The 11,760-nt window shown below is 38.1% G+C and overlaps 1 protein-coding gene across 1 annotated transcript; it reads left to right on the top strand.

The window, feature by feature from the left end:
- The first annotated feature begins 10,693 nt into the window (after positions 1–10,693).
- LOC130799410 (uncharacterized mitochondrial protein AtMg00810-like) lies at positions 10,694–11,164 on the top strand. The gene has a single exon (XM_057662505.1). The coding sequence runs from the start codon at positions 10,694–10,696 to the stop codon at positions 11,162–11,164; it is 471 nt and encodes a 156-aa protein (XP_057518488.1).
- Positions 11,165–11,760: the final 596 nt, after the last annotated feature.

The following is an 11,760-nucleotide window of genomic DNA, read 5'->3' as shown; positions in this document are numbered from 1 at the left end:
TATAATTACACTTTATCAATGTACATTATCACCAATCATCATTGGAGCACTTCTCTCCATTCTTCATTGATTCACATCTCATCATCTTCATAATTATGTTGATGCACATCTCATTATCCTCATAATTATGTTGATGCACATTATCACCACCTATAGATTCTTTATAACACTTTTTTCTATGGTGCACATTATCACCCAAATTTCTAAAACAATTTTTCTTCTATGAGAACTTGTGTCATTGTTTCTTTCTCATAATCATTTTTTTTCTTTCTTTGATGCACTCCTCGTCAACCTTCGCCTTTGTTGATGCACTTATCACCAACTTTTACCCTTTTTATATTTTTTATGCACTTCTCACCCACCACCTATTCATAAAGCATTTTAATCTCTTTTCCCTTCTTTACTTTTATGTCACAATCTTGGATCAACCTAGCTCTGATGAGACTAAGTTGAGAAAAAATTAAAGGAAGAAAGTATGGTTGAGTGATAAACGTAAAACTACTACATTATATTTTCTTATTTTTTCATATAATAATGAAAAGTTACAAAGGGATTTAAATAGAGATGCAAATAACTAAATTTGTTAAAATTAAGCCATTAACTTAGTGCCAAATGTGGAAAGTTAAATAATCACTAACCCACTGCTACTAATAACTTACTAAAATAACTAACTACTGAATAATAGTTACTTTAATTTTCAATCAAATCATAACAAAACGATATTTATAAATTTAAAGCAACACCAAATTAATATAAATGAAATATTTGTAGTTTCTATCATAAATGAGAAATTTTGCTCTGTGTGAACAGAAGTTCAATGTTCTTTTAAACTTAAAAAGGAGAAACAAATCCTACTCGATCGGCGAACTATCTCCTTATAAATGTGGACATTCATGAACAAGACAAGAAACTTAACTCTAATCCTATTACACCCATGGTAGACATGATTGAACATGATAAGGATTATACATCCACAAGTGGTAAAAAAAAACCGTAAACCAAAATATTTTACTTAGGAAAGCAAAGAAACTCGACAATAGATGTTGGGAATGTGCTGTAGAAAAGTGCTTGATTTAGGGAATAAAATATTCTCTAAATTATTTGTTAATATTGTGTAATTATTTTTATTTCCTTATTTACTAGCAATTGTCCATGTATATGTTGAGATGTAATTAGCCTAGCATAATCCATACAAAAACAGTATTCTACGCCCTAATTTTCTGTCTTACTCTTAAATTCCACATTATTTATCGTTTCATGGTATCAAAGCCGTAAGGTTCAAATCTGGGATCCGACCTTTTTCGGTTCTCATCATCTACCTAAACCCCTATTTCGATGGCAGACTCATCGGAAAAAATTAATCAAACCCAGTCAATATCAATGGAACAAATGTTCCAAATGTTTCAAAAACTCTAAACACAAAAACAACCAAAACCGATTACCACAGAAACTGCACCACAAACTATTCGAATAGCCAAAAGACTCCAGTACCATAATTACACCAAGTGGTATAAACTGATGCACCTAGCCATGAGTGGGAGAGGATGGCTCAGCCATATCACAGCCGAACCCCCATCCACTACCGATCCAGAATATTCACAATGGTCTCAAAGAGACTGCATAGTCATCTCATGGGTTTTTGAAAACATAAACACATAAATTGTTAATCAGTTTCTCGATTATACTACTGCCAGAGATTTGTGGAAGGACATTGAAACTCTCCTTTGTAGTGGGAGAGATGAACTTCAAATATTTAACTTGAGTACTAAAGCAGCAACCCTCACTCAAGAGAACAATACCATAGAACATTTTACGGTCAATTCAATACGTTGTGGAAGAAATCCACAGGCGCAAGCCTGATCCTATGGAGTGTTCCAAAGACATTACCACATTCAACAATTATATACAGAGGCAGCGGGTCTATCAATTCCTCGCTGGAATCGATGACTCACTGGACAAGGAAAAACGAGATCTACTCCACCAAGAGCCATTTCCCACTATGGAAGTCGCTTATGCAACAATCAGGCAAGAACTTGCTCGCCGGGGAATAATGGCCGGAGCACCATCATTTGGGAAAAACCCATCAGGAATTGGATGTGGTCTCGCTGCCAAGAACCGGTTAGAAAAATCTTCATACCGGCGAGAGGACCGAACAAACATGAAGTGTAGCCATTGTGGTGGTTCCAGACACACCAAGGATGGTTGTTTCAAGATTATTGGGTACCCGGAGTGGTGGGACGACCTACAACAGAATAAGGCTGCCACCAAGGCAGCGATGAACCGTGCTGGCAAAGCTCTCTTCACAGACGTAGATCCCACCGACGGCGGACACACAGAGGGACTTGAGGAGAAAGCAATAGAGGATAGGGAAGATGGTACGAAAAATCAAAAAAAAGAAAGGAGACTGAATATTGCGTGGGGATTGGGAAATGGAACCGAGAAAGGGAAAGGGAAATGGCAAGAGATTTAAAAGGGGATATTAGGAAAATCATCATATGCCTACCCCTAATCCTACACCTACTCAAAATCATCATATGCCTACCCCTAGTGATGGCCACGGTCCGGGTTGGGCCGGTTCCGTTCCGGTTCCATCCGGTTCTGGTTCCATTTGGAACCTGATTCGAACGTTTCGGTTTCGGTTCCGAGCGGTTACAAAAAGTTCCTTGGCGGTTCATGAGGCGGTTCCGGTGGTTCCAACTCACGGGTCGGACCATCGGTTCCATTTTTATTTTTTCTTTAAATATAATATAAAAATACTATAATAATGTGGATGTACCTTTGATGATTACTTGATTATTAGCGAATTTCATTGCTTGTCATCATTATTGAAATATTTACTAAAAAGAATGAAAAAAATAAATTAATCAGAAACGATAAAGATGATTAATAAAAAAAAAGGAAGAAAATGGACTTGAACCTAGTATCCCGAAGGAATACTAAGCTGCCTACGTATCCAGAAGGAATCAAAGCCCACGTAGTTCTTTGTCATACCTTTTATTTGTAGTTGTTGAATGTTGATTGATTGTTGTCCAATTAATCCTATTCGTCTTCGTCATCATCATCTGGTTGGTTAGATGCTTCCGCTGACTCTCCTCCTGACGATGATGCAGATGTATCCATCATCATCCATGGATCATCATCATCGCCTTGATCATCATCGTTCTTTAGTCCTTATGTTCGAAGCTCCGCTTGGTCCCAATCTTTCTTGCAAACACATATTTGAATATTATGTGGAGCATGACGAGATCTCTTTTCGTCTAAAGCTCTTCTACCTACACTAAAAGCAGACTCCGACGCAATAGTAGAAGCAGGAATTGCAAGGATATCCTTTGCAATTCTCGATAATATGGGAAATTTTATAGATTTTTCTTTCCATAATTCTAAAATATTGTAGCTACCTTGGTCAATTTCAAAGTGATGTTTAAAATAATTATATAATTCTAAATATGAAGTGGAGGGTGAAGAAGAAGATGATCCTACAAAACTATCATCTTGGCTTATTATGTTAGCTATTACGAAATTATAATAAGAGGGACGTGCCGAGACGCTAGCACGCCTAGACGTATCGCGACTTGGGTTATATACACTAGCATAGTAATCATAAAGTTCTGCTAAAAGTTTTTTACAAGTTCCAACATAATTATGTACATCACTAGGCGGGTGATCTAATGATTGGTAGTAAAATCCAATTACTTTAGGAAGGACTTCTGTCTTAAAATGCGGGTCTAAAATGGTCGTAATTCCATACATAAAAGGAAAATCAGTAAAATATGTCTTCCACTTATCCATCATATCTGCAAGAATCGGCTTTAAATATGGGTTAGTATCATCATGCGAATGTTTAAGAAGATGATAAAAAATAGTAATACACTCACTTATTACTAAGTGGACGTTCGGTTCGTAAACATATGAAAAAATCTTAGTTGCGTGGTCATACGCTTCTAATATTTTATGTACTTCTATAGCTAGTTCCCGATGTGTCATCACTTATATAACTATCTGTACACTCACTAGAAAGTTGTGTTATAACTGGACGATAAGCAATCGATTTTCTTAATAAATCGTTAGTTGAGCCCCAACGTGTAGGAGTATCTAATGACCAATGCACCTTTTTAGTTGATAATGGTCACATAATTGCTTATATCGTCTCTTTATCTATCCAATTCTAAGTCACTTCACTATGTCTCTAATAGGATCTAATAAGTCACTTAATTTTTTTATACCTGCTTGGCAAGATAAGTTTACTATATGAGCATAACAACGTATGTGCAATAAATCACTTAAGTGTTCCTAGGATTGCTCTATATTGTGGTTGCAAAGTTTTTCTAGTGTAATGCTCGTATGCCCTACTTTCACCATGGTTAAATGGCAATTCATCACAAATTACATATTTAGAAAATTCATCAATTATATCATTACGATTATATTTAAAAGGCATACCTGTGCTGGGAATGTCCCATTGTCGGGTTCCACTTGTGGTTCCGCTGCCGCCTGCTGCATGAGTTTCTTTTGTAATTCCATGCTTCTTTGCTAAATGTTTGTTAAAAGATCCCGTACCACCACCTAACATGTATTCACAAAACACAATAAATGAATTTTTAATACATTCTTGATTTATAAAATATGAATATATAATGTATGTATAAAAAACTTAAAAAGTATTTACCTCTGGTGAAACTGTATGCAACTAAGGGCTTTACTCCTTGACTTTCACAAATTTGACAAGTGTATAAGAAAACATCTGGATTGTCGGTTGGTTCTTTTATAAAATACGACCACACATGTGAAACAGCTCTACCACTAGGAGGTGGCATTGCCGGAAAAGGTTGTCTTACTGGTTCATCTTCATCTAAATTTAAATATAAAGACATACTCAAATACCACAATATATAAATAATAATAATTTAAAATTTAATCAATTTGAAGAATAAAATTATAAAACTAACCGATAGTTTGGAAATTGACTCGTTTACCACGAGGTTGTCTTTGTTGTTGTTGTTGTTGTTGTTCTTCATGTGATCTTGTTGATGACTGTCGAGATCTATGTATCACAGTAGGGGTCGTTGGTTCCTCTTCTTGTTCTTCTTCTTCATCAATTTGTATTTCTCTTTCCACTTCTTCTGCATGATTGTGTAATTCTTTGTCGTACCCTTCTGGATAATTTGGTTCATAATTATAATTACTAATCGAAGGTGTTGTTGATACCGATGGAGTTGAAGTGGCCTTTCTTTTGGAGTTAGAACCTCCCAATAATTTTGCCACTTTAGTAACTTTTTTAGAAGCTTTTTACAAAAAAGAAGACATGATAATATTGAAATAATAATAAAATTAAAAAAAAAATAAATAATTAATAAACTAATTATGTAATTAACTCTATTAAGAAATAATTAAAACACTAATTATGTAATTAAGAGAATAATTGCGTAATTAAGTAATTAAGTAGAGAGAGTAAGTAGAGAGAGTAGGAGAAGATATGAGTTGTGAATGAAAATGATTAAAAGTGATGCGTATTTATAGGAAAACTTGCAACGGCTAAAAACGGCTATATTTCCGGTCCGGTTCCATGGAACCGCTGGGCCGGTTCACCCGGACCGGTTCCGGTTCCATGGAACCGTTGGGCCGGTTCACCCAGACCGGTTCCAGTTCCGACCTGCCGTTCTTAGGTCCGGTTCAAGCAGTTTTTTTCCGTCGGTTTCACGGTTCCGCGGTTCAGGCCGGTTCGAAACCTGTCGCGAACGGTTCCGGTTCCAGGACGGTTTCAAGCGGTTCGGCACCGGTTCGGTTCTAGGTAACCCGCTCCGTGGCCATCCTTACCTACCCCTAATCCTACACCTACCCTTAATAATTTAAAAAATCAAAATCAACCCCCCCCCCCCCACCTAACCGACAAAATTTGGTTTTTAATGACCAAATTAATTTGTCCTCACTAAGTTTTGGATTTATTTGTAAGCCCATGTCTTTTACTTGGATTTTTGATTGTGGTGCTACAGACACTATGATCTTTGACCCACGAGATCTTTTAACTTCTGTCCCCACATACTGACTGCTAATGGGGAATATGTTCGTGTCAATAGTGCTGGTTCCATTGATATTTCTGATTCTATTCATTTGCAAAATTGTTTATTAATCCCGCACTTATCTCATAAGTTGTTATCTGTTACTCAACTAACTAAAGAGTTGAATTGTACTGTTCTCATGTTTTCTACTGGGTGTATTGTACAGGATGCTCAAACTGGACGAGTCATTGGACATGGTACTGAACGAGGAGGTTTATACTATGTGTATGAGACATCTCAACAAGGTCAAGCTTTGCTAACTCGTGGGTCTCCTGATCATCATCTCTGGCTATGGCATCATCACTTGGGTCATCCCTCTTTAGCTTATTTAAAACATCTATTTCCTTCATTTAGCCACACTAACATGTCTTTGGATTGTGAAACTTGTATATTGGCCAAAAGTCATAAACACTATCATTTGCCTAGTTTTTCTCATTCTACTAGCCCTTTTCCATTGATACATTCTGATATGTGGGGTCCTGCTCCCATTTTTACTACTCATAATTATTCATATTATATTTTATTTGTGGATGATTGTACTCGCATAAGTTGGGTACATTTTTTAAAACACAAATCTGAGGTGTTTTCTGTTTTTGTTGCTTTTTATCATATGCTCCAAACTCAATATCATGCAAAACCACAAATTTTACGATATGATAATGGGAGGGAGTTTGTTAACTCAGCTATGCAACAATTTATGTCTAAACATGGAATGCTTCACCAAACTCTTGTCCTGACACACCCCAACAAAATGGCGTTGCAGAACGCAAAAATCAAACCCTACTCAAAATCACTCGAGCTCTTCTACTTGAGTCCCACTCCCTCGCTTACCTATGGCCTGAGGCCCTCGCCACAGCTACTTATCTCACCAACCGCCTTCCCTCTAAACCTTTAAATTACAAAACTCCTCTTGCTAACCTGGGTTCCTTTGTCACTCTTCCATCCTCTCATTCCTTATCTCCTCGTGTTTTTGGTGTGTCGTGTTTGTTCACCTTCCAAAACAGGCTAGAACCAAACTTGACGCTCGGGCAATTGAGTGTGTGTTTGTTGGCTATGGAAGGGCTATAGATGTTTTGATCATGTTCGTCGACGCATGTATACTACTATGGATTACGACTTCTTTGAACAATCCTATTACTATACCTAGCCTGGTCCTCAGGGGGAGATGATTGATGATGACCTAAGTTGGCTTATATATCCAGGTGTTAATGATATGCTAGTCAATAATATGCCAGTTATGATTGATAAGCTAGACTCGAAAGAGCAAGTAGAGGAAACCACTGATGATGTCACTGAAGACATAATATCTTCTTTTCAGATTCCAGTTACACTCGTTGAGCATCCTAATCCAAATGTAGAGGTTGTTGTTCCTAAGGAGGTAATTTCTGAACCAGTTGTTATTATGGATAATTCTGATTCTGCTGTGGATGTCACTACATCAGACAGGTATAAATTACCTCCTAGAAGCACCAGAGGATTTCCACCTAGGAGATATGATCCAGATTTAGAGGCACAACGTTCACGATATCCAGTGAATAAGGAGAGTGATATAGTTCTCTCTCAGACAGCCAGGGCCTTTAATGCATCTTTATACTCTAACAGTCTGCACAAAAATGTTGAAGAAGATTTCAAAGACCCAAGGTGGAAAAAGGCGATGGAGGAAGAAATAACTACTCTTGAAAAAAGTGAAACTTGGGAAAATATGAAATCCCCAACGGGAAGAAAATGGTGGGATGCGGATGGGTATATTCTATCAAATACCATGCTGATGGAACAATTGAACGATACAAAGCTAGACTTGTAGCACAGGGCTATACTCAGACATATGGGGTGGATTACTCTGAGACATTCTCTCCAGTGGCCAAAATCGATACTATCCGAGTCTTGTTCTCTATTGTTGCAAATAAAGACTGGCCACTACATCAGTTGGACGTCAAGAATGCCGTCTTGCATGGGAAGATAGAAGAAGAAGTCTATATGAACCCCCCCTGGTCCTATCACTATACCTAGCCTGGTCCTCAGGGGGAGATGATTGATGATGACCTAAGTTGGCTTATATATCCAGGTGCTAATGATATGCTAGTCAATAATATGCCAGTTATGATTGATAAGCTAGACTCGAAAGAGCAAGTAGAGGAAACCACTGATGATGTCACTGAAGACATAATATCTTCTTTTCAGATTCCAGTTACACTCGTTGAGCATCCTAATCCAAATGTAGAGGTTGTTGTTCCTAAGGAGGTAATTTCTGAACCAGTTGTTATTATGGATAATTCTGATTCTGCTGTGGATGTCACTACATCAGACAGGTATAAATTACCTCCTAGAAGCACCAGAGGATTTCCACCTAGGAGATATGATCCAGATTTAGAGGCACAACGTTCACGATATCCGGTGAATAAGGAGAGTGATATAGTTCTCTCTCAGACAGCCAGGGCCTTTAATGCATCTTTATACTCTAACAGTCTGCACAAAAATGTTGAAGAAGATTTCAAAGACCCAAGGTGGAAAAAGGCGATGGAGGAAGAAATAACTGCTCTTGAAAAAAGTGAAACTTGGGAAAATGTGAAATCCCCAACGGGAAGAAAATAGTGGGATGCGGATGGGTATATTCTATCAAATACCATGCTGATGGAACAATTGAACGATACAAAGCTAGACTTGTAGCACAGGGCTATACTCAGACATATGGGGTGGATTACTCTGAGACATTCTCTCCAGTGGCCAAAATCGATACTATCCGAGTCTTGTTCTCTATTGTTGCAAATAAAGACTGGCCACTACATCAGTTGGACGTCAAGAATGCCGTCTTGCATGGGAAGATAGAAGAAGAAGTCTATATGAACCCCCCCTGGTCCTATCACTATACCTAGCCTGGTCCTCAGGGGGAGATGATTGATGATGACCTAAGTTGGCTTATATATCCAGGTGTTAATGATATGCTAGTCAATAATATGCCAGTTATGATTGATAAGCTAGACTCGAAAGAGCAAGTAGAGGAAACCACTGATGATGTCACTGAAGACATAATATCTTCTTTTCAGATTCCAGTTACACTCGTTGAGCATCCTAATCCAAATGTAGAGGTTGTTGTTCCTAAGGAGGTAATTTCTGAACCAGTTGTTATTATGGATAATTCTGATTCTGCTGTGGATGTCACTACATCAGACAGGTATAAATTACCTCCTAGAAGCACCAGAGGATTTTCACCTAGGAGATATGATCCAGATTTAGAGGCACAACGTTCACGATATCCAGTGAATAAGGAGAGTGATATAGTTCTCTCTCAGACAGCCAGGGCCTTTAATGCATCTTTATACTCTAACAGTCTGCACAAAAATGTTGAAGAAGATTTCAAAGACCCAAGGTGGAAAAAGGCGATGGAGGAAGAAATAACTGCTCTTGAAAAAAGTGAAACTTGGGAAAATGTGAAATCCCCAACGGGAAGAAAATGATGGGATGCGGATGGGTATACTCTATCAAATATCATGCTGATGGAACAATTGAACGATACAAAGCTAGACTTGTAGCACAGGGCTATACTCAGACATATGGGGTGGATTACTCTGAGACATTCTCTCCAGTGGCCAAAATCGATACTATCCGAGTCTTGTTCTCTATTGTTGCAAATAAAGACTGGCCACTACATCAGTTGGACGTCAAGAATGCCGTCTTGCATGGGAAGATAGAAGAAGAAGTCTATATGAACCCCCCCTGGTCCTATCACTATACCTAGCCTGGTCCTCAGGGGGAGATGATTGATGATGACCTAAGTTGGCTTATATATCCAGGTGTTAATGATATGCTAGTCAATAATATGCCAGTTATGATTGATAAGCTAGACTCGAAAGAGCAAGTAGAGGAAACCACTGATGATGTCACTGAAGACATAATATCTTCTTTTCAGATTCCAGTTACACTCGTTGAGCATCCTAATCCAAATGTAGAGGTTGTTGTTCCTAAGGAGGTAATTTCTGAACCAGTTGTTATTATGGATAATTCTGATTCTGCTGTGGATGTCACTACATCAGACAGGTATAAATTACCTCCTAGAAGCACCAGAGGATTTCCACCTAGGAGATATGATCCAGATTTAGAGGCACAACGTTCACGATATCCAGTGAATAAGGAGAGTGATATAGTTCTCTCTCAGACAGCCAGGGCCTTTAATGCATCTTTATACTCTAACAGTCTGCACAAAAATGTTGAAGAAGATTTCAAAGACCCAAGGTGGAAAAAGGCGATGGAGGAAGAAATAACTGCTCTTGAAAAAAGTGAAACTTGGGAAAATGTGAAATCCCCAACGGGAAGAAAATGGTGGGATGCGGATGGGTATACTCTATCAAATACCATGCTGATGGAACAATTGAACGATACAAAGCTAGACTTGTAGCACAGGGCTATACTCAGACATATGGGGTGGATTACTCTGAGACATTCTCTCCAGTGGCCAAAATCGATACTATCCGAGTCTTGTTCTCTATTGTTGCAAATAAAGACTGGCCACTACATCAGTTGGACGTCAAGAATGCCGGATTTTTTGGTAATTTTAATCCAAGGGAAGGGTGCAAATTAAAAAGGGCTTTGTATGGCTTAAAGCAATCCCACAGGCTTGGTTTGGAAGATTTACTGCAGCAATGACGAAGTTTGGTTACAAAAAAAGTAACTCCGACCAAAGTTTGTTTCTTAAGAGGCAGGATGATCATATCACATGCTTGATTATTTATGTGGATGATATGATTATCACGGGCGATGATAAGGAGGAAATTCAAACTCTCAAAGAACAACTATCTAGAGAATATGAGATGAAAGACTTTGGACAACTAAAGTACTTCCTTGGTATTGAAGTTTTGAGATCTAAAGGAGGTATATTCATCTATCAAAGAAAATACATCCTAGACTTGTTAGCAGCTATTGGGATGATTGATTGTAAGCCAACAGAAACTCCTATTATTGCAAATCACGGTCTTCAGATGATTAAAGGACAAAAACTGGCTGACAGAGGGCAATATCAGAGAGTTGTTGGAAAGCTCATCTATCTCTCACACACACGGCCAAACATTGCTTATGCTGTTGGAGTAGTGAGCAGATTTATGCATCAACCATAGGTGCATCATATGACAGTAGTTATGAGGATCTTGAGATATCTAAAGGGTACTAGCTCCAGAGGTATCTTGTTCAAGAAAAACGTCATTTAGATATTATGGCTTATATAGATGCAGATTAGGCAGGAGATCGAGATGATAGGAGATCTACTTCTGGGTACTTTACACTGGTTAGAGGAAATTTGATTACTTGGAAAAGTAAGAAACAAAAGGTGGTTGCTTTATCATGTGCAGAAGTAGAGTTTCGTGGCATAGCAAAAGGAGTAGCTGAGATCATCTGGTTGAAGAAACTTATGAGTGAACTTTGCTTACCATAGAGGAAAACAAGTAAGTTATTTTGTGATAATAAGGCAGAAATAAGCATCTCAGAAAATCCAGTGCAACATGACCGTACCAAGCATGTGGAAATTGACAGACACTTTATCAAGGAAAAATTGAAAAATTAGATTATTAGTCTCCCTTTTGTGAGATCAAAGGATCAGCTTGCTAATATACTTACAAAAGCAGTTACAGCAGAAGCATTTGAGCAAACTTTGCGCAAGTTAGGTATTGAAACTTCGAAGACCTAACTTGAGGGGGAGTGTAGGAAAGTGCTTGAT

Source organism: Amaranthus tricolor, chromosome 14 (genome assembly GCF_026212465.1).
Source record: "Amaranthus tricolor cultivar Red isolate AtriRed21 chromosome 14, ASM2621246v1, whole genome shotgun sequence".
Taxonomy (NCBI): domain Eukaryota; kingdom Viridiplantae; phylum Streptophyta; class Magnoliopsida; order Caryophyllales; family Amaranthaceae; genus Amaranthus; species Amaranthus tricolor.
Note: the sequence above shows the minus strand (reverse complement) of the source record. Positions and strands in the feature narration are given on the sequence as shown.

What these genes read in the sequence shown, in the direction of transcription:
- LOC130799410 (XM_057662505.1), top strand. Translation starts at nt 10,694, where the DNA reads ATGACGAAGTTTGGTTACAAAAAAAGTAACTCCGACCAAAGTTTGTTT.